The 21,476-nt window shown below is 38.6% G+C and overlaps 1 protein-coding gene across 1 annotated transcript in view; it reads left to right on the top strand.

Annotated features, from left to right (window-relative positions):
• The window catches only part of ZNHIT6 (zinc finger HIT-type containing 6), a 60,100-nt gene extending 48,800 nt beyond the window's left edge, over positions 1-11,300 (top strand). Inside the window, exons 9-10 of the mRNA XM_074335080.2 lie at positions 6,308-6,432; positions 10,332-11,300. Of these exons, the coding sequence (XP_074191181.2) occupies positions 6,308-6,432; positions 10,332-10,372 (166 nt within the window). The 3' untranslated portion in view covers positions 10,373-11,300. The remainder of the gene's footprint in view (positions 1-6,307; positions 6,433-10,331) is intronic.
• The last annotated feature ends 10,176 nt before the right edge of the window (positions 11,301-21,476 follow it).

Below are 21,476 nucleotides of genomic sequence, written 5' to 3'. Positions count from 1 at the left end.
AAAATACATCTCAGAGCTTCAGTGCCCTCACCTGAAAGACAAAAAAAAGGCTAGAGTAGTTCTTGCTAGGTCTAAAATAATATAAGTCTGTGATATAGTTAACTCATTTAACCTTTAAGCAAAAGTTTCTCTGATGAACCTAATATTTTACAAAGCAATACTTCCCAATAAAGATTGAGGTGTAAATCTGTACTGATCAGACTCTTGCATTCAGTTTAGCACCAGAGGAGACATATATTTGTTAACAAGAGTAAGGCTAATTAAAATTCCCTATGTTAATTAGGAGAAAATCCATGGAGGAAAAGGGAAAATCCATGGAGAAAACCAATTGAGGGGGTAACGAGGCTTAGCAAATAAAGTGCCTGTATATTGAAGGCACTGTGCAGCCTCAGAGAACAATTGGAGGTAGATAAGGCACAAGAGAGAATGTTTACTGGGTATCTACTTTAGATTTCTATTGTGACACTCATCCTAATAAAATGTGGTACGTGTTTATTTGACTGGCACCCCCATTAAACTGTGAGATTTATTTCTATGAACTTCCGTTACCTAGCAGACTACCTGTACGTGGTGGACCCTAAATAAATATTTGAGGAATTAATTGATGAATGAATGCCAGGCACTGGGTTTATAACATGTTCACATGCATTAGTTCTAATGAAGTGCATAATATATATATGTATTACAAGATAGGAATCTTTAGCGCTGAGAAATTGACTTACTCGAAGAAACCAAGTTACAGCTACCAAGCCAGGATTTGTACTCAGTGCTGTTTGTCGACAAAGTTTATGCTTTTTCTGCTAACTAGTCTTGTCACAGATCATGAACATAATTCCTGATAAATGTGTCGTTTCCCTGCTAGAGGTGCTAAATTACCTTTGGAGTGTAAAAATCTTACCTGATATTAGTTTGGCAAGTTACACTTTAGAAACATTTTCACCTATTACATTTAATCTTCACCAGTTTTCCTCCATTGTTGTACTTATGAGGAAAACTGAGTACTGTTGAGGAGTCACAGCTCGTAAGGACCAGTGATGAGATTGGAACCCAAGCCTTCTGGATTTAAAAGTAGCTTACCAGTGAGGATAAGAAAAGAACAAGTGGTATCTAGAACAAATAAGAGCCTTCTAAGGTCCTCTTTAAGGCATGTTTTAAAATGTATAATTGGTCACTTTATTTTACCACATCACAAAGCTTTCATATCATGGATAGACTAGGGTCATTCACCAGTACAGTTCGGAACTGCTGAGCTTTCTGAATGGAGGCGTATGTCTGCACTCACCAACTCATGACTGGTGCCCCATGTGTTCCTTGTCTACGTGGATGCATTAAAGCCCCAAAACAAAGTGCAGCAAACCACTAATTTAATTACTGTAATTTTTTAAATATGAAATCTAAAAGATTAGATAAGAAAAAATTTAACTTGGACAAGATCTGTTTCTCATGTGACAGGCAGTGTGAGTTGCAAAAATTGTCAACACAAGTGTTATTTGAAGAAATTTTAAATAATACCTCTTTCTTCTAAACAGAAGACTTAAAACTGACCCCTGTGCTTAGTTTGTTTTTATATATTTTAGTTTGAGTTATGTATCTTTTTTTTCCCTATTCTGGGTCTTCATTAACAATCTGTTTTCTCCCATTTCATTTGTATTTTGAAAGCTAATTTGGTCACTTAATCCATTCTCTTCCTACTCTTAAAGTGAGTTTAGTACTTTTAAGATTGTGTAATTTTAAAGGAATTTTATATGTGTGAATCTAAAACATTTAGTTTACAGTTGATTTGGGAACCTTACTGAATTCAGTTATGCCACGATGAGCCATACTTTAAAAACCTTTAGCTATCAGATAACATTAAACTGATTTTTTTTTTTTTTAAAGAGCCATAGATTTAACTTTGTACATTTGGAATCAGTTAATTGTACTTTTAACCCAGAAACCTAGATTAAGAAATAAATATGACTATTAAGAATGTAGTTAAGTGTTACCTTTGGCAGATAAATATCAAAACTTAGCGACTTTTAGAGCTGGGGAGATCTTAGTGGTCACCCCATCCAGTGACCTTATTTTATGGTAGAAAAGTTCTGTAACGTAGGGACTTGTATTGTTAAATTTGGAGAATATTCAAATTTGGTTTCAATATTTTTTAGGGGATGGAAAGGGGAGATTATCTTTAAGAGGTGTCAGTGATCAGATGGAAAATAAAGTAGCTTGTGACTTTAAAAAAATTCTGTCTTCTTTTGAGTTATGAGAAATTTTTTTTAAAAATCCTAAATTGCTAATAAAGTGCAGAGAAAGAAGTTCAAGAACGTGGCCAGTTTCTTTGAAAGTTAGTAACAGAGCCAAGATTAAAAGCATACCCTTGAGTTGGAGACAGCTTTTATTTATATGTCAGTCACTGTAACACCTGTTTAGCCTGCTGAGCCTTGCTGCGCTTGTCATGCCCCTGTGAGCGGCCTGGAGCAGGGTCAGCGAGCAAGCTTGTGAGGGTAAGCAAGTGAAATAACAAGAGGAAATGTCTGAGAGGGTCCCGAAGGCTAAGAGAGAGACAAATGTTGGTGTCTTAATTCTTCCCAACCTAAGTAGTTTGTCTTATGGTAGCAGAGCCATTCTACTAATGGAAACACCAGAGTGTGTGAAAATTTCAAAAAGATACAGCAGTCTCTTAGGATTCAGTGACTTAATGGCTTGCAAAGGAGCTAAAGCCTAAATGTTTTAGGCGGTGCCAAGCTGGACTGTACAACTTGCCTCAAAATAATGGAAACAGAAACATTCGAAGTACTATTATCCTCTTGGAAGTAAATGTGATATCAAATAATGGTTTAAAGTTTGTGCTGAAAGTTGCAAGGCTACATTTAAAATGCAAAATGCATAAAAAGGCAAATATGTGTTTCAGTACTCACACAATAAGTGGCATTCTTTGTTAGAAGTTCAATGACTTTGTCCTGAGCTCAAGTTTCTATAAGAACGTGTTGTTACTTTAGGTAAATACAAATGTAAAACAGTGTTCATGGCTTAAGTAAATGAGCGAATAGTTTCTGTGTTTTATAATTTAGCCCTCACAATAACTTTAAAGTGATAACTGTCATTATCTCCATTTTCAAGCATGGAAACTAGGGGTTAGAGAAGTTAAGTAGCTTGTCCAGAATCCTAGACCCGTAAGTGATGGAGCCAGGACTTTAACTCAAAGAGCTGGACTCCAAACCCAAGCAATCACTAAAAGTTACTGTTCCATTTAATTAAATTCCAAGTCCACAAAATGTTACTCCCATATGTGTTCGATAGCCTTCCTTTATAAACAGTTTACATAGTTTACTTTTCAATCATTGGCCAATTTTAATAGTCGACTAAGAGTAACCACTAGTGGGGCCGGCCTGGTGGCTCAGGCTGTTAGAGCTCCATGCTCCTAACTCCGAAGGCTGCCGGTTCGATTCCCACATGGGCCAGTGGGCTCTCAACCACAAGGTTGCCAGTTCAATTCCTCGACTCCCGCAAGGGATGGTGGGCAGCGCCCCCTGCAACTAAAATTGAACACGGCACCTTGAACTGAGCTACCGCGGAGCTCCCGGATGGCTCAGTTGGTTGGAGCATGTCCTCTGAACCACAAGGTTGCCGGTTCGACTCCCGCAAGGGATGGTGGGCTGTGCCCCTGCAACTAGCAACGGCAACTGGACCTGGAGCTGAGCTGCACCCTCCACAACTAAGACTGAAAGGACAACAACTTGAAGCTGAACAGCACCCTCCACAACTAAGATTGAAAGGACAACAACTTGACTTAAAAAAAATAAATAAACAAATAAATGAAAAAAAAAAAAGAGTAACCACTAGTAGTAGAAAAATCAAAGAAACTCAGAATTTCAACTAAAAGATTACCAAGTGAAGTCTGGCTTCTTTAATTAACAGAAAGCTGAGGCCTAGAAGCTTACTGACAATAAAGCAATATTGCCTTGATTAGAAGTTTGCAACATTTTAGGGTAAACACTAAATAAAATTCACTGCTTCTAACCAAACCACAAAACATACCAGATTTTCATTGCATTTGGACAAAATGTTTTTAAAATAATTCATTATAAATTCTTATAAATATTTGCATCCTCAGTGCTTTATACAGTGCCTGCTTGGCATATGACATAGGGACCAAATGTGGTTTTTTTTAATTTAGGGAGTGTAATCATTATAGTCTTAAGATTGAAATAATATATAACTTATTACATAGTTATTTTTAAGTATCTCTAAATGTTCCTCTGCTGAGAACATATTTTATACTGTATCAGCAATAATATTAGGCACTGGTAACTGTGTGGCTTTTGAAGAATTTTTTTTTAATTGCTCCTACTTTGGAAACCTAGAGAAACCTAATGAAGATTTTAATATTATAAAAGGAAATAAAATACCTAAAACATTAAGTATACACTGAAAACTATCAAAAACTGAAATAAGTAGAAAACATTCCCTTATTTGGCAAATTTCTCTTAGAAGCCTTATAATTCAGTTTAAATGCACAGAAGCTAAGTTACTGCAAGTGTTTGTAGTATACCATTTGAAAAGTTCCTGTATGAGAATTCAAGTCTTGTTTTCTCCTAAGAAAAACTTAGTTATACCCCTTTATATTTTACTTGGTAAGTTAATCTTATACTTTGATATCTAATTCAATCTCATTTTTCTCTTTTGTGTAATTACTGCTAACTTTAAAAACAATACTGCTTATTTCAAAGGGAAATGATGTTTAAAAGATGTGAAGCATTTAGTCTTTGAATGCTGGAACCACTTTTAAAGGATTGTAAGCACATCTGTGTTACACACTACATGGGGGAAAGAATGTATACGTCTGTGGCCTATCCGCGCTTGGGTTCCTGGTTTAGGAAAACTGAGTATGTGGCATTTCAAGCTTCTTTTCAACAAAAAATATTCTGTGATTCTAAAATGAAGAATTTAATTCCAGGGGTGGTGTTTGTGGTCAGGCAATCATCAGTAAAGTCTTGGTTTTACAGTTGTTCTCTCACTTGTCACCTACTTCTTAAAAAGACATCAGTTCTTACAGTGGGCTTTGCATTTTGCTTGACTTTGCGTTTTGTTAAGCACTTCTGTTTTCCCTTATTTTACAACTGTCACATGGGAAATACTTAGGACACAAATCCCTGCGTCAGGAGTTCTTAGGAAGTGTGCGGCATGTCTCCATCAGCTCCAAGTTATGGAGCAAATAATTTGTTACTAATTAAGAGACACCAAAGTTTGTGAATGATTTGGTCTTAAAACAATTACAGCAGATTCAGACGTTACCCCAGCAAACACCTCGCTCTTGGTCACGTTTATTCCAGTGTGCTTTTCTGAGCGGGAGTGAGAAGGATGGAGTTGCAGCTGTCAGGCTGGGTACCCCTGGGGACACGTGTTGTGCCTGTGACGGTCATCTGTCACGGGTGGACATGGAGAAGAAAAGTTGTGCTGCACCGGTGGGCACATCCTCTACTTTTTCCTCTTTGAAATGACGTGACAGTCACCTGCCAACACAGTCCCATAACCTCCTTGTGAGCTAACTGAAATTCCACCCCTTTCTCTCCTAGTTCAGAAAACAGGCAAAGGAGAATGTTAGGGGAATGCATCTTTAATCGACTCTTTTTTTTTTTTAAGTGATGACTTGAGCATTTCATACCTTAAAGAATATAAGCATCTAATTACTTGGTGGTGACAACTATGTCATGCTATCGGTAAACTCCGTGTTTCTTAAAATTTGTGCTTTTGCCTCATTCAGAAACCCAAACCTGTTTTTGTTTTAAATTTCAAAATAGAGGAAAGCAAACATAATTGGATGTCAATGTAAATTTCTGGAAACTATGGTTAGAATGAACTTTTTATAGAAGTATTTTGTAGCCAGTTATTTTACTGCCATACTTTACTAGAAGTTGTTTATCATGAAATAGTGTTTGTTTTTCTTTTAAGGCTCAAACTAAGTGTATTTGAGGAATTTGAATTTAGGTAGTCATTGTTTTATCCAAGAAAATTTTATGATACATTAAACATAGATATTATGTAAAAGTTAGCCTTTATTCCTTACTTGATGTGAAAACGAATGACTTATTCTAGAGCTTTCCTAATGTCAAATTATTTTACATACTTTTGATTTAGCTTAGAGCCTCTATAATAATAGCTCTTAACCTGTGTTTTTTTCTTAGAGGTGTTAAACTTACTACATTATAAGGATATAACTACTGAATTAATGCATCACAATTATAAAAAAGTTAATGTATGGGACTCTTTGTTATATTTGTAATTTTTAATAAATGATTTTTGCTTGTTTTTTTATTATTATAAGATATTATGAACTGGATCCTCACAAAAGCCTCCTTGACAATTTGAGGAACAAAGTAATCATTGAGTACCCAACGTTACATGTGGTTTTGAAAGAATCCAGTAATGACATAAAAGTTCTTCACCAAGGTAAGTGTGAATTTGTTCCTGTAATGCTCAGAGTTACTCTAGTGAAACTGAAGCAATTAGGACTGTCTTGATTTCTGTATGTGTTTTCCCACTGTACTTACACTCTTAACTGAATTTACTGTATAGCTATAGTTAGTACTGTAAACAACCAAATGAATGAGCTGCTACCTCTGTCCTGTTTGAGAGCATGTAAGCTTATACTATCAATTTAAAATGAATGAACCAGTTTGAATGTCTGGCTATGAAAGGACATTCTCTGCCTTATTGGAGTTCTGTGTGTTTTTGTCTTCTTTTAGGCCAATAGTCTTTAAGTAACAGTCTGTCCTGATCAGATAAATTTACTTCCTAGTTAGAACTTTCTTTAGAGATTCCTAAATTGAGGGATTGCAAACGTTTTTAGTATCTTATAGAAAGGGAAATGCTGCAACGGATATTATGTTTAAAATTTGGACTGCATTTAGAATAATGTGCCATAAGGCTCAAGCATAATTGCCTTGACCCTTTATCTCCTTTATTTTTAAACCCACTGTTTTTATTTTCTTTGATTTTGTTTCCTTCGCATTTTAGTGATTCTTTAAAAATATATAGTTTTCCCTCTTTGTTGAGTAGTGGAGTTGGGAAGAAGTATTAAAACCAGAAATGGTGTGTCTGAAAGTTTAGTATATAAAATGACTTATCCATATTTACAACTACTGATTGAAGTAAGCTAATTGTGTTTCTGAATGCAGAGTCTAGAGGCTGAATGAAATCCAGAAATTACTTTTAAAAAGGGAGAGAGGTTACTTACCTTAAGTCAAAACCATTAGATACCACTTTCAGCTAAGAATTATAGGTGCAGGCCAAGTTTCATTGTAACAAACTCCAGAGGACCATAAAAATCTTTGGATTGGATTTAACTCTGTTTTTTAAGAAAATATTTGAAATATGTGGTTCAGGTTTTATTGTTATGCCAGCATTATAGACTATAGCAGGCAGTAACCTTTGTTGTAAGATATTCTCTATATGTACATGTAATATCTTTTTTTCTTGGCAAAAGTCAATAATAAAAAGTTTTTTTTCCAAGTGGCCAAAATTTTATCAGCGCCACAATTTGAAACTAGATAGTTAATTAACAAACATGAAGTTTCTAATAATCAATTATAGGTTTCTAAATCTTGAGGTTAATTCTTGACTTTATAGTCTTCTCAATTTGAGAAAATATCCAACTTTATTTTCTCAAATTAGATTAGAAATTTCAGTTTTAAACGACCAGTTCCACTTTTTTTAAAGCTGTGTAAAACCTGACTTTTTCCTTAATATAATTCACATAGCTCTCTCTCTAAAGGTTGGTTTCAGGGAAAGTTGTTTAGTAATGTGGATTACTAGCCAGGGCAAACATTGTCTGTGTAAATAAACACGGCACACACAGCTCCTCTTTCACCTTGTTTAGGAATGCACATTGGAGTAAGGCTTCCTGTAACGAAGCGAAAAGAAAGGGCTACTTTTATAGTGCACTTGGAAACTTCTTAAGTAAAATTTCTATTTTTCAGTTGGGTATATGATGTTGGGCGTATTTACAGGAAGCACGAGTGACTTGTGCTTTCAGCATGGAGGATCATTTAGAGCTGCTGTAGCAAAGAACCAAAGAGGATCTGGCAGGATTTTAAGGCCCATACCAGTGTTGTCACACCATAAATACACGTACCTTAAAAATAATGGCAGTTCTTCCTATACATGCATTTCTTTGTGTGAGCGCGTCAAGGTATCTGGTTTTTGTTGTTGTTGTTGTTTTGTTTTGTTTGTTTTTTTGTACCTTCTCACAGCATTGGCTATTCTGCAGGGTGGTCTCTTAATGCAGGAGGAGGCTTATATAAGAACAGGGCATTTTCTTTGGAAAGCCTTGAAATTCTTTCTCTCTGTGGAGCCAAAAAGTTGGATTTTAATCTTGAGTTCATAGCACAAGGTGTCTCTCTTCTAGTTTTGGGAAATGTGTTTCTGGGCTGGCATTCAATAGTTTTCACAGTTGATGGTTGTTATAATGTTTGCTGTGATTGTAGATTGCCATAATTTATTTTTTCAAAAGTCTGCCTATATTGATGGGCAGTAGGCAAGTTTTGTTTGTTTGTTTGCTTTTTGAGGAATGCCAAAGGTTGACTGTAATAGGTTGAACAATTAAGGGGGCCCATTAGATTGGAGATGAAGAGTGTTGATCCCCGTCTTTGCATGTATCAATCCAGTGTGAAGCGTTCAAAATGGTCTTATTTGCTTCACAGGTGCTCATTTGCCAAAATTAACTAGTCAGTTAAATGACTCAATAAAAGCATGCTGCTTTTCAGTCTAAGGAAAAAAAGAATGGAGCCCTACTAAAAGAAGAAAACGGGGCAACTTCAGTAAGCAAAGAAAAGGAAAGTCTTCCCCAAACTGCAATGCCAAATAGTACAAAGCCCCATTAATTTAAAAATACCAGCAAAATATATTTCTCTGTCAATCTAAGATAACTCAAAATTAGAAAATGTCTCTGCCTTTGAGAAGCAATCCAACCCAAAATTGATTACTTGAATTAGTAAAAACACTTGGCATAGCAGCTACGCATACATCAGTCTATTGTTAGGCCAGTGAATCTTTTCATCCATTCTCCCTCCCTCTCCCCTCCCCTCGTTCCTCCTTACCCCTCTTTTTCTTCCTTTCTCTTTCAGGGTGTGTGTGTGTGTGTGTGTGTGTGGTAGTGGGGTGGGGTATGGGGATGGATCTCAGGCACAGGAACACAGATGTAGACGTTACGGTGCAGAGGGTACTATATAGTAGGGTTTGCATAAAGTGCAGAAAAAGCCAGAAGAGAAAACAACTAACTTGTAATATCATGGAGACGCTTGCGGGACTCTACTAGGGTTTATAAAATTCCACGAGGATTGGGACATATCTTGGATGGAAGCTATTTCAAGGCCTTACTCAGTAAACACCAGTTTGATTGCTGGTACAATCTTAAATTTAGGTGCCATCGGCAAACCCTAAAGAACTTGGCGATTGGAATATGAGGCAAGATCCAGGTTTATGGTTCTAGCACCAGCTCTCTGGCATTTACTGTGCCTCTCTGAGCTTTATTTTTCTTGTCTGCACAATGGAGATAGATTGCTATAAGCCTCAAGCAAAATCATCTGTATTTAAACCTTAATTTTCTTAGTGTTTTTGTATATTATTTCCTTTAGCTTCACTGTACAATGAAATAAACAGCAATCGCTCTGGTTCTCATCTTGCAGATTTAAAAAGATAACTTTTTAAAAGATGGAGTGACTTGCATTTACATTGATTCAGCAAGCGTGGTGTACTGGTGGGATAGATACAGGGAGGAAAGGTTCCAGTCTCTTTCCTCAGGAACTGTCAGTTTAGTGAGTAATCATAGACTTGCTTGCTCTAGTCAAGACAGTTCTTTTACAGGAACACCATTTCTGCTCTGAGTCTTCTTTCGGGTGAGAGGAAGGAGATGGCGATTAGCTAGTCTTCTGTCAGCCCACATTCACTCAACATATACTGACCCTCAATTTTAAGTTTAAAAAAAATCATGGAAAAATGTATTGCAACCACACTTGGCTAGCCAATCTGATAATAGTGATCTATTCAGTGGTGCAAGGATGGGCTCATAACCACACTGTGAAGTGACCATTCCCAAGTCTTCCACACAATCAGGAAGGATGTTACCTCACAAAATATAATTGCCACTTTCAGACATCATTTCTCTATTTATTGTGGCCAGAATTGTATATCCCGGCTGCCTGAGACATGACATGGTTGGCCTGTCCCTGTGAGCAGTGCTGTTGGTATGCATCAGAAGGGAGGAGAGAAGAGGGGAAAACAGAGCAGGCTAAACAGAAACAGTATAAACACTTGACTGTATGTTTACTTATTTTTTTTTATTTTTTCAGTAAAAAGTGAATCTACCAAGAACATTGGCAATGAAAATTGAGCACTTCTGGAGGAAGAAAATTCCCAGCCAGTTGCAGAGGACTATGCATTGACTAGCTGTTGGATGATTGGGGTATTGTCAATGGGTGGTTGGAATTTTTGTTTCTCTGAAAAGGAATTAAACAATCTAATTTTTTTTCCAAAAACATGTGTTTTCTAGCCTCTCGAATTGAGTTACAAGACCCTTAATCCTACTCGCAACCCCTTTTTTGCACCTAATTGACATAGTGGTTATTTAATTCAGCCCTGCTGAGTTCTGTAGGCTGAAAATTTTTCTGTTGTTTAGTTTGATGAAAGACAAACCTAAGCATCACCTGTGTCCTGTGTCGGCCACAAAGTTGTCATTCTCTTCAGTGGAACCTCACTAAACAGAAAGGCTATGGACACGTCTAGCCATCAGTTGCCCATTCTTGCCTTGGGATAACTTACTCTCTTGAGATGACTGAATGGGTCTTTTGTACTTGGGTAGGACCAGTACGATGTCCTGTGGAAAGGCTGAATATATGCTATTAACTACTATTTCTATATTCAGTGCAGAAAACCAGCGGCTCCACATTGTTGTTTGAACCCTCAGTGCTCCTAAATTTGGCTGTACTTGTTCCCACGGTGAGCTGTGTCTTACTATGAGCTCTGTGCCTTTCATCCCACTTCCATTCCATCTTGTCACTGCCATACAGGGCTCTTGTGTTGACCAGTTTTATGCTGTGTTTTGAAACATCTAGCAATAACTAAAGAAAAAACACTTGGAACTCTTCAGTGTTATTGGAATGTATATGTGTATTTCTGTATATACCTGGCCTAATTTATACCTTATGGCAGTTCGATACTTGGTGATCTCACATATTAAAATTAAATTTTCCTAGTTTTATTGGAATTTATAGTTATGAAATTGCAGCATGACTATAAGAGTAAAAGATTATTACATCTGGGTTGCATCTGTGTACTTAATGGTTAAGAAAACAAAGATAAACTTGGATATTAGTGAAATTCATTTTTAGTTTACAACTGGAATAAATTTTAGACCAAAAGGAAACCAGAGGCATTAATTAAAGGGACTTGGAAAGATTAGAAATACGAAAAGATAATGAGAAGATGAGCCTAGGAGAAGCTTGTAGAATACAAGTATGTATAACTTGGGGTAGAAATTGGAGAAGAGAATCCAAAGACAAAAATGCCACAAAGACCCTTGGTATAAAAGTAATAGTGGGAATGGAATTTACAGGAAGTAAGGCCTTGTGGTGTGAGAAATACAAATATGTCCTAAAGCAACTTCAGGAATCTCCTTCGTACAGTAAAATGTGTAGAATTATGTTTTTCACGATATTACTGGGGAGACAACTAAATGGGATTTCAAGGAATTCATATTTAATCTGAAAGGGAAATCTGTCTTCTTGAAACAGACAAGAAATAGGATGCATTGAATCAAAGTGTGAATAGTTGAATAGAATTGTTAGTGGGAAAGTGGGATAAAGTACACAGAAAGACATGTGATCTGAATATCAGGGTGGAGAGCAATTTCCTGACAGTGAAATCTGTTATGAGGTAGTCTCATTTCCAAGAAAAGCGCTGAGTTCCATCCCTTGTAGAACTTAAATTGAAAACTGGACACAAACCAATAGTCTCGTTCGTCTCTCTTTGGAGAGAAAAAGAAAACTGGACACAAACCAAAGGATTTATCCTGTGTTTTGTCATCTGCCCAAAAGGAAAAAGAAAGAAAGGAAAAAAAAAAATCCATATGAACTAATGCATCTTTGCCCTCTCTGTTGTCTGGAATTCTGTTAGACTTTTCAATTGTAGATTATTCCTTAGGAAAGAATTTCACTAGCAAAGTTCCCTTACATGTAACTGTCAGCTCATTTGATTAATATGCACATTTATTCCCACAAGATTTACAATAAACATGTGTTTTAGTGAATAACCATGTCAATTGTTTGGAGGGGGGTGAAATTGGAATAATTCACTGAGAGCCCTAGACATTTGTAGTATTAAGACCCAGTTTCTTTTTTTAGAGAACCTCTCCATTTTGGATTCTTGACAAATTCTGATGAATAAGCAAATTCTTTGACCCATGTTAAGTGTAACATCCTGCATTTTGTTCATGACTCACATTTTAAAAGGAGAAAAGCTCCACCTGGCCTTCTTTATTTTTTAAACAATGATTTCAAAGAGAAGGTAAGCCTTTCATAATTGCTAATTATTACATATGGGATTAATAGGTATAAATTACAGTAAACAAAGCTTGCACCTGTTCATATTATAAATATAAATTAAAGAGAGTTAACTATAATTTCAAAACAGCTTAAATATAATTTAAATTTAACTATATAATTTAAATATAAAGATATTTAAGATTGCAAAGTATAGTTGAGCCAATTTGTTTTTCTGTAGCAAGTGGTGGGGTTCAGGTTCGCAATGTAGAGTAAAACTTGAGTTCACCACGTAACTATAATGTCAACAATTTCCTTTATACATTTTGTTTAATTTGGTTAACATATACAGTGTGTTCTACCTGATTTCATATTACTCGTTACATTTTAAGCAAAAATACCTAGTCTGCTTTTATTTACTCATACAATACTTCATTAAAATGTGTTAAATTTATTTTCAGGTAGGTATTGTGCACTTTTGATTATTAACCAATTGTTCTTCAGTTCCAAGTGACAAAAACTCAATTCAAATTAGTTTCGGCCCAAATGGCAATTTATTGGCTGGTATACAGGGACATCCACACATGACTGAGTCCAAACACCCAAAGAAGCCATCTTTCCATCTCCCATACTTGCATCCGATTTTTTTTTGTCCTGGATTGATTTTCTCATCCAGGCAGACTCTTTCTTGGGGGATCTCTTTGGGGTGGGAGACAGTGAGATGAAGATGGTAGATGACCGCTGTAAGTTTCAGCTTATATCGTCATAGCCAAAGCATGGTAGCAAGTTATGTAAAATCTGGGGGAAGAACTTTGATTTTGCCCAGAATTGATCACATTCCATCCCTGAGCTAGCTGGTCAGGAGAGGAATTCTTCCAAAGGAAAGGGAAATTACCAGAAAAAGGAATGGTGTAGGAAGCAGAAGAGGAAAGGTAGTTACTGAGAACACAAAAGAAACAAATGTCCACTGCACCCTATTCGAATTTTGAGTAGCAGGAGTTTTCTGATTTGAAATAAAGGGTAAAATTTAAAATTAATCTGCAAACCCTCATTGGCTAATTTCTTCTTGATGCTATTATTGCTTTGAGATGCCGTTATAGGCTTTTAAAAACTGCTTTCCATTTGTGTTTGAATTGTGATGCTACTGGTTTGATCAGAGGCACATGGCACCAGTCTATTTCCATCACAGATTTGGAAACTTCTAGTTTCATCAACATGAGAGAAATATTGATTTTGTGATTTAAAATCATAGTGGGGGAAAATGCTTCAAAACATAAAGACAGCCTAAGTAAAAAATAGGCCCTTAAATAAACCTTTGGGAATCTGTACGTCATTACAAAGTATTTTCTTTCAATTTAGGTCAATGGAAGCTAACTAGAATAGTGGGGGTGCCAAAAAAATGTATACACATGACTTGTATTCATCTTTTGTAATCGGTATATATTGAGTATTTGTGGGGACAGAGCCCCAGAAAGTAGTTTACAGGCTCTCGGCCTCACGTGGAGGGGTGCTGGCTCGGGTAGTAGATGGCCGTCAGCTGTGGCTGATGGGCCGTCAGCTGTAGCCAGTTAGCCAATTAGCCGCCAATATAACTGCTGCGGCTACGGAGGAGAGTGAAAGAGAGTCGTCGGTGGGTTGCAGACAAAACGGACAGCAGGTCGCACGTCCAGTGATCCCAGCCTCCAGTGAGACCGTAGTGGTATGACTCCCCTACCTATGGCTCCGTGGGTGTTCCTTTTTGGCCTCACCATATCCTGCGTTATGTGGGGAGCGGGACCAGAGACCCTGCAGGCCTCCCCGCACGACAGTATTACAATTTTAACACAGTTCTTTCCTTTCTTAAAATGTATGTACATTTTTTTGGCACCCTCTGTATGTATGCCTATGTTCTTTAAAATGAACTATCATGTAAAGTTGCTCTGTTGGAGTCTAGTGGACTGCACTCAGGTTGGACTTCACAGCCAGATGCATCCTTTTAGCCTTTGATGAGCTCCTACACAACTCAGCTGTTACCAGTTTTATTTTCTTGCTGAATATAGTAACAAAACCCTTTCCCTCCATGACTTGGCCCTAACCTAATTTTACAGCCATTTCTTTTTCTTTTATTTTCACTCTGCTTCAGACACAAAACAACATAAAGGTTAACATATATGCATTAGTCTTTTTCCCCCTGAGGTGCCTTTCTCCTCTTTCATTATCTCCACACCAGCATATCCTTTGAGAGACAGCTTGAGCAGTAATTGCTGGGATCCTCCCATGTAGAAGTCATACTGTCTTATGTGTCCCCTGATTGGGTGATGCTAATGCCACTCTGGTTGTTAAGTGTGTTTAATATCACAGTGATAATAAGAGTAATAACTAACATGTATTAATAGCTTTCTAAATACCAAGCGCTATTTCTTCCGAGCACTTTAAGTACATTAGCTCATTTCAGATTTCTCACCACAATCCAGTGAAATAGATGCAACAGAAAAGTCCTGCAATAAGTACAAACACTTCAGTAACATGAGATGGGTTGCCAGGGTGAGCCTGTACAACCAGTTATCCGGGAGGTCCTAGTCTAACTGTAGGTCCCACATCTATCCTGTAGTTTGGCACCACATGGTGGCTGATGTCCACTCAGGTGAAAATGTCAAAGGGGGCAATTCTAAGTTAGTCCTCTGTCTGACTTGTACAATGAGTCCAGGAATCTCCCAGGTAATTGATGCGCATTTCATCAACCTTATCTAAGAGTAATTCACCCTCTGCCTCCCCACTTCCTGAGACAGCCTGCCATTTCCTCGCCTGGCTTCTCTTTCCCTTTCATATACTTCTCCTTCACCAAGAGTTAAGAATCTGAGCGCACATGCATTTGTGAACAGAGAGGGCTAAGTGGAGAATGGACCTGATTTGTGTAACTCGGCAGCGTTATTGATGGTGCTTACTCTGAATCCATTTTACAGATGAGAAAACCAAGGCATATAAAGGTGGTTAAAGCTTATTCTTAGGTCAAACAAATGATAAATAATGGAGCTTGGATATTTTCCTTCTTATAACTCCTCTCTGTACCTGGCAGTATCTTTCTTCCTGTCAATATAATTATTGATAAAATTGCTCTGTATTTAACAGGTCTTGAAAGCCAAATCTTTGGTTGATACCTGTATCATCACAGCACCCAGCAGTTTCTGGCATAAAGTAAGCCCTCAATAAAGTTTGGGTATTGAGATAAGGTGGGAGGAGTAGGGAAGCTCTCTAAGTTGGGAACAAAAAAAAAATAAGGCTTTGTTCTAGATTGTTGTCTCTCAATCTATAGCAAAGCCCCTGACTGATAGGATAATATTAATAGCTAAAAGCTTAACATAAGCTAGGAACCATTCTAGGCACATTACAACTTTCAGTCATTGAATCCTCACAATCCTGTGAGGTAGGCACTGCTGTATTTCCTTGACTTTAAAATGGCATTAATTATAAAATGTGCCATTTTATGTAACATTAAGAAAAAAATGCTACCAATTAAATTATGACAAAATGCTTTTTAAAAATTTAATTTAGAATGTTTACATGTATGTAAAGAGCTCTTCTGGCATTTTATTTCACAAATCTAAGATTCCATCAGTTGTAAGACACACCATTTTATAATCCACTAAAAAAACATGGCTTAATTGTGTGGCACACCCTGACTTGAGACATTAAAATGTGGAAAAAAAAAGTGTAGAATTGATGTAATATAATGAGACAAATTTTTATATCGTTCTGTGCTTATATAAAAAAGAAAAACATACGTGAAGTTAACTGAGTAAGGCATTCCTCAAACTTCATATTCAGTCTAACACTCGTGACTCAGACCTCGGGCAGCAGCGGTTCTTAATGAAGTTCTCCACTACTTCTGCAATTTTCCTCAAAGTGCTGCGAGTTCCGGTGCTGCTGTTTTCTTGATCAGGTGTTAACAAAAGGGTCAGGACACTCAGGACAATAATTTGTGTACCGAAATATTGAAGGGTCTCTGTTGTCCATTCATGCCTTCAAAAAGAACCCCCAAGGCCACACATGCACAAGCAATGACAACTACATCGTGGCTGTGTCCGGGCCAAAAGTTATTTTAAGACTAAAGACTTCAGAGATGTTAAAATGAGGGCTCTAGAGTCAATCAGGCAGAGTAGCATCATCCCCATTTTATACGGGCAAGGAAACTGAGGTCCAAACAGATCGGTCACTTGGAAAGTAAACAGGTGAGCCAGCATTCAAAACCAAGGCAAGTGCTTCAGCCGTCAACGTTTTTAGCCATGAGGCCACGTGGCCTCCTGCAGTCACTGGGCCATCCTGAAATCACTGTTTCATGATGATCTGGAGTGAATGTTATCGTTTACTGCTACTTAAACATGGAAATTATTTGAATAGGCTACTTTATCAACCTATGTTTTTGTAAAAGTACGACAGTTTCTTTGTAGTTTGTGAAACTGCTTTTCTTGGATGCTTTTCTCTTCAAAGATGGACAGCAGGCTGTGTTTCTCCTAGCATGTTTAGTTTCTGTCTTGAATCTTTTATTCATGTTACATATTTTGCTGGTTTGGGCATAAAAACTTCAGTTAGTTTGAAACCAGCTTTTAATGCCCATGACAGTTTCTTTCAGTGCGTTCCAGGATATTAGTATCAAGCCTATTTCCGTGTCCGTTATGAAATTATGCCCCACTGAACTGAGCGCATTGCAGCAGACCCCCAGGGATGTGGCTGTCCAGGACTACCTGGTGAAGGGGCCCACGTGGGAAGGACATAAGGACGCCAAGGCAGTTGTTAATGGTTGTCACATTGACTTGCTGTTGAGCTGCAGGAGGAACATGAGCTTGGGGTGCTTGTGACTCCATCTGAGAGCCGTCGGGCGGTACCTCTGGTCAGCAGGGGCGTGGGGTCAGGCTGGGGGAGTTAGGACAACCAAACGAGAGGAAGCATAATTTCAGGACCCATTGGACATCTTGGGAGTGGTTTCAGAAGTGGAAATGGGATGGTTGGAGAAAAGCCATGAAAAAGCCAGAGCAGACAAATGAAGGGCCTTGTAAACAGTGGAATGTGAGTCTTCATTCTTAATTTCATGGAACTAAAGCAAGTGTCCATGCTCTGAACCATGTAACCAAGGACAAGTCAACTAAACCACGTCGTTTTTGAAAAGGGAAACTTCCTGTCTCCCTCAGGTACGCAATGCAGGGACTATCAAAGAGTGGTTTCATTTCTGTATGTCAGAAAACTTCCCTTCTCCCTGCAAAGCACTCAAAGTTATTTTCACTGTGAGAAGAGATTCTCACACGCCACCTCTTCGTATCATAATTTCTTTTGGCTCCTGGAACAGTTGATTCTAGTATAAGTCCATATGGTATGAATCTGTGGTACAAAGACAGTCCCGGAAGCCCAATAACTTCTTGTTTTTCCTAGAGCCCTGTGGTCCTACCCTTGACTGATGCTCTGTGTTCCTAAAGAAAAACAGTAGAGTCCGATCTGTGTGTTTTGAAGTTTCGGTGGTTGGTTAAGCAGATGCAGTGACGCTGTGCTTTGGGACTCCTGCCAACACAGAAGAGACAGCAACTTTTTCCATGTTCCTGACAGACTGGAAGGTGTTTTTTCAAATGCTCTGCTTCAGATCTCTCCCTGGAAGGGTTGGTCAGTTGTCCAGCCAACATCCCCCAGCTCGAGTATCTTAGAAGCCTGTAAATGGTTTCTGCCACTTTGGACCCTCACAAACAAAACTTCTAAGCATTAGCAATGGAGGTGGCGAGGAAAGCCAAGCGAGAGCGGGCAGCTAATTCCAGGTAAAGAATTAATGGGATTTTGCAAGAAGGAAGCTACTGTTTGTGGCTGACCTACATGTGGACAGTCGAAGGGAGAGCATGATCCAGACGTTCTTTTCTCGCTTTCCTGAGTGGCAAGGAGAGCAGTTTTAAGGTTTGGTTTTATTTTCTTTCTGAACAATCACATTCTCTTTTCCCCCTACCAGACTTGTGTGTCCCTTAGGCGTGAGAGGCAAAGCAAGTTATTTCTCTACATCTTTAGCGCATCAAAAGTACTTTATTTGAAATTCTGTAACTTAATCCATCCAAAAGTACTTTATAATATTCTGTATTCTCCTGTAGTCCTATTTAGTATTTCTCTAAAGAGCAGTAATGAATCTGTAAAACTTAGGCCAAGTGATGGTACCAGTATAAATTATATTAAAGGGTATGGTAAAAATCTGTTGTTTGCTACCCAACATGCACCCTCGTTTCTGGTAACCATACCTTGCGTCCCTTTGGGAAACTACCAGCTCCTCCCTGTTCTTAGCCATCTGGTTTGAATGAGATTAAGCCCAACCCTAGCTCCGGAGTGAGTTTTCATCAACTTAAACAGATCAGTACCCACTCCTAATCACACACTTGGTCCAAGCTGTGCGAGTGACCTAAGCTGGTGCACTCTGAGGGAACGAAGAACAGACAGGGCACAGAGTGTCCCCTGCTATAAAGAGGCAAGCCTAAAAGCGGGTCAGCCTGTTTTGCTACTATAAGGAGAGCCAGCCCGAGACTGGTGACAACTCAGAGGAAGCTGATTAGGTCTAGATTAAGCCAAGCCATCTATCCCTGTGGAATGTTCACTTGCATTAGCCAAGACATTCTTTATTTTTTTTTTTTTCCTTATTCGAGTTTCTGTAAGTTGAATTTTCTGTCAACTGTGTCAAAATTTGATACCAGGAAATGAAGTGTAGCAAGTTATAGGCCCTGATTTATGGATTTGGCTGAATCAAGATGGTGAGGAGAACATCTGTCTCCTAGGCCAGAATGTTAGTTAGTAAGGATTACATTGATCTGTAAAAGTCAAAACAATCTTAACTGTCCCCTTAAGGACATTCTGTGAAAGTTGCACACAGCACTTCTGTTGACCTGCTGTTTGCGGAACGTGGCCACAGCTACTTGAAACGAAATGGAAGAAACTCTTTATGCTGGGTGGCAGTGTCCCTAACTAAAAGTTGTAGATTTTACCAAGAAAGGGAATTAAATGGGTATTGGGGGACGAGTAACAGTCTTTACCACAGTTGGCCGTTGGCCGTTCTTGCTTTATGATGCTGTAATAGCTGGTTATTCCATTGTCTAATGTATATTGGCACCTTCAGACCATATGTCTCCCTGGGCTGCAGCATTAAGGGACTTGGACAGAAAGTTCAGGCTGTAGAATGTATTGGTTATAGGTTGGAGCCTTTGTAAATCTTAGAAAAAAGATTTGCTTTGAAGCTAATGCTTCTAAAAACCAAGAAGAAATGAAATACAAGAGACACTTTCTGCGTGTGACCTGCAATCTAAGTTAACTGAGTACAGTAGTCTCGGCCCTTAACTGAATGGAAAAGGCAGATTCCTTCCTAAAGTTAAGTTAGTGTGAGCAACAGAAGGAAGAAGGGAAAAATGCAGTATAGAAAGATTAGGACCTGGAATAAGTGTGATCTTCAGGGCCTCAATTCTAGAATCTTCTTGTGAACCTGTCAAAATCCTCTTCCAACCTGCCCAAAGGGACATCCATGTCCCTGGAAAAGATGCAGCTGCTGTGCAGCCTTCCAAAAGGGACAGTAATTGTTCCTCCCTCTCCAGATCATTGTTTTGCATTGCCCCACACGGAGGCCAATATGGAAGCAGAAGCCATCAATTTACAGCCATCCCAAACCTGGATTCTAAATGAAAACTATCAGTCACCTAGATCTGTACTTTTTACTAACCCATGGAATTGACCATTGTATTAATCAGGGTTCTCCAAAGAAATAGAACCAATAGGATGTGTGTGTATACATATATACTGGGGGGTAGGGGGTGCCAAAAAATGTATACACATGACGTGTCACTTTTTATTGTCAATATATATTACAATTTTAATACAGTTTTTTCCTTTCTTAAAATGTGCATACATTTTTTTGGCCGTGTGTGTGTGTGTGTGTGTGTGTGTGTGTGTGGAGAGACAGATTTATTATAGGAATTGGCTCACGTGATTATGGAGGCTGGCAAATTCCAAGCTCTGCGGGGTGAGATGGCAGGCTAGAGACGCAGGAGAGCTGATGTTTCCTTTCAGGTCTGAAGAACTGTCCCAGTTAAAGGCAAGAGGAATTCTCTTACTTGGGGGAAGCTCAGCCTTTTTGTTCCATTCAGGGCCTTCATCTGAGACCCTCCCTCCCACGTTAGGGAGGGCAATCTGCTTTACTCAGTCTTCTGATTTAAATGTTAATCTCATCCAAACAACGCCCTTTCAAAAACATCTAGACTAATGTTTGACCAAATATCTGGGCTCCCCCTGCCTTGTCAAGTTGATACATAAAATTAACTATCACAACCAGAAACGTATAGATGGGAGCCAACTAAAGTCATGAGAGATTTATATCACAGAGAAACCTCCAACTCTGACAAAATGAGTGCACAGCCCCTAAGTCAGACCTCAGAGTCCTTTCCACCACCACACGCACTCCCACGTACACCAACAAGCGGAGGCTGCTCAAGCTGCTTCATCCTCTGAAGAGGCGCTTTCCCAGATACTGCGCGAGGGAGATCCTCTTGGAGAGTGATGCTGAGGCAGCCCTAGACCTCCGCTGCCAGATAGGGAGTCTGCCGTTTCTGTTCCCACACATTGTAACGTGAGAGGACTGCTGGCCACTGGATGTTTTGTCCCTCACAGTTTGGAATTTTTATTGTTGTTCTGTTTTCTCTCTCCTATTAGATAACAAGGTGTGGTTAAACGTATTATTTACCCACAGATCACTGAACCATGAAGAGTCACTTGACATGATTTGCACATTGATATGAAATATTGGATTTGGATCTAGCTTTAGTAACTGGATGAGATTTCATACTATCTCCCTTTGGGAGGGAATGTAACCTGTGTGTGTGGAAGCTGTGGGTTGCTGTTAGGCAGCCAAAATCTGGACTGTCCGGCATTGCTTCGTCCCTCTCTCTGGACTCCACATTTCCTTTGAGAGCCACCCGCCCT

Source organism: Rhinolophus sinicus, chromosome 14 (assembly GCF_057876585.1).
Source record: "Rhinolophus sinicus isolate RSI-liver-muscle chromosome 14, RSI-T2T, whole genome shotgun sequence".
In the NCBI taxonomy this organism is placed as follows: domain Eukaryota; kingdom Metazoa; phylum Chordata; class Mammalia; order Chiroptera; family Rhinolophidae; genus Rhinolophus; species Rhinolophus sinicus.
This window is presented reverse-complemented; position numbering and strand designations above follow the sequence as displayed.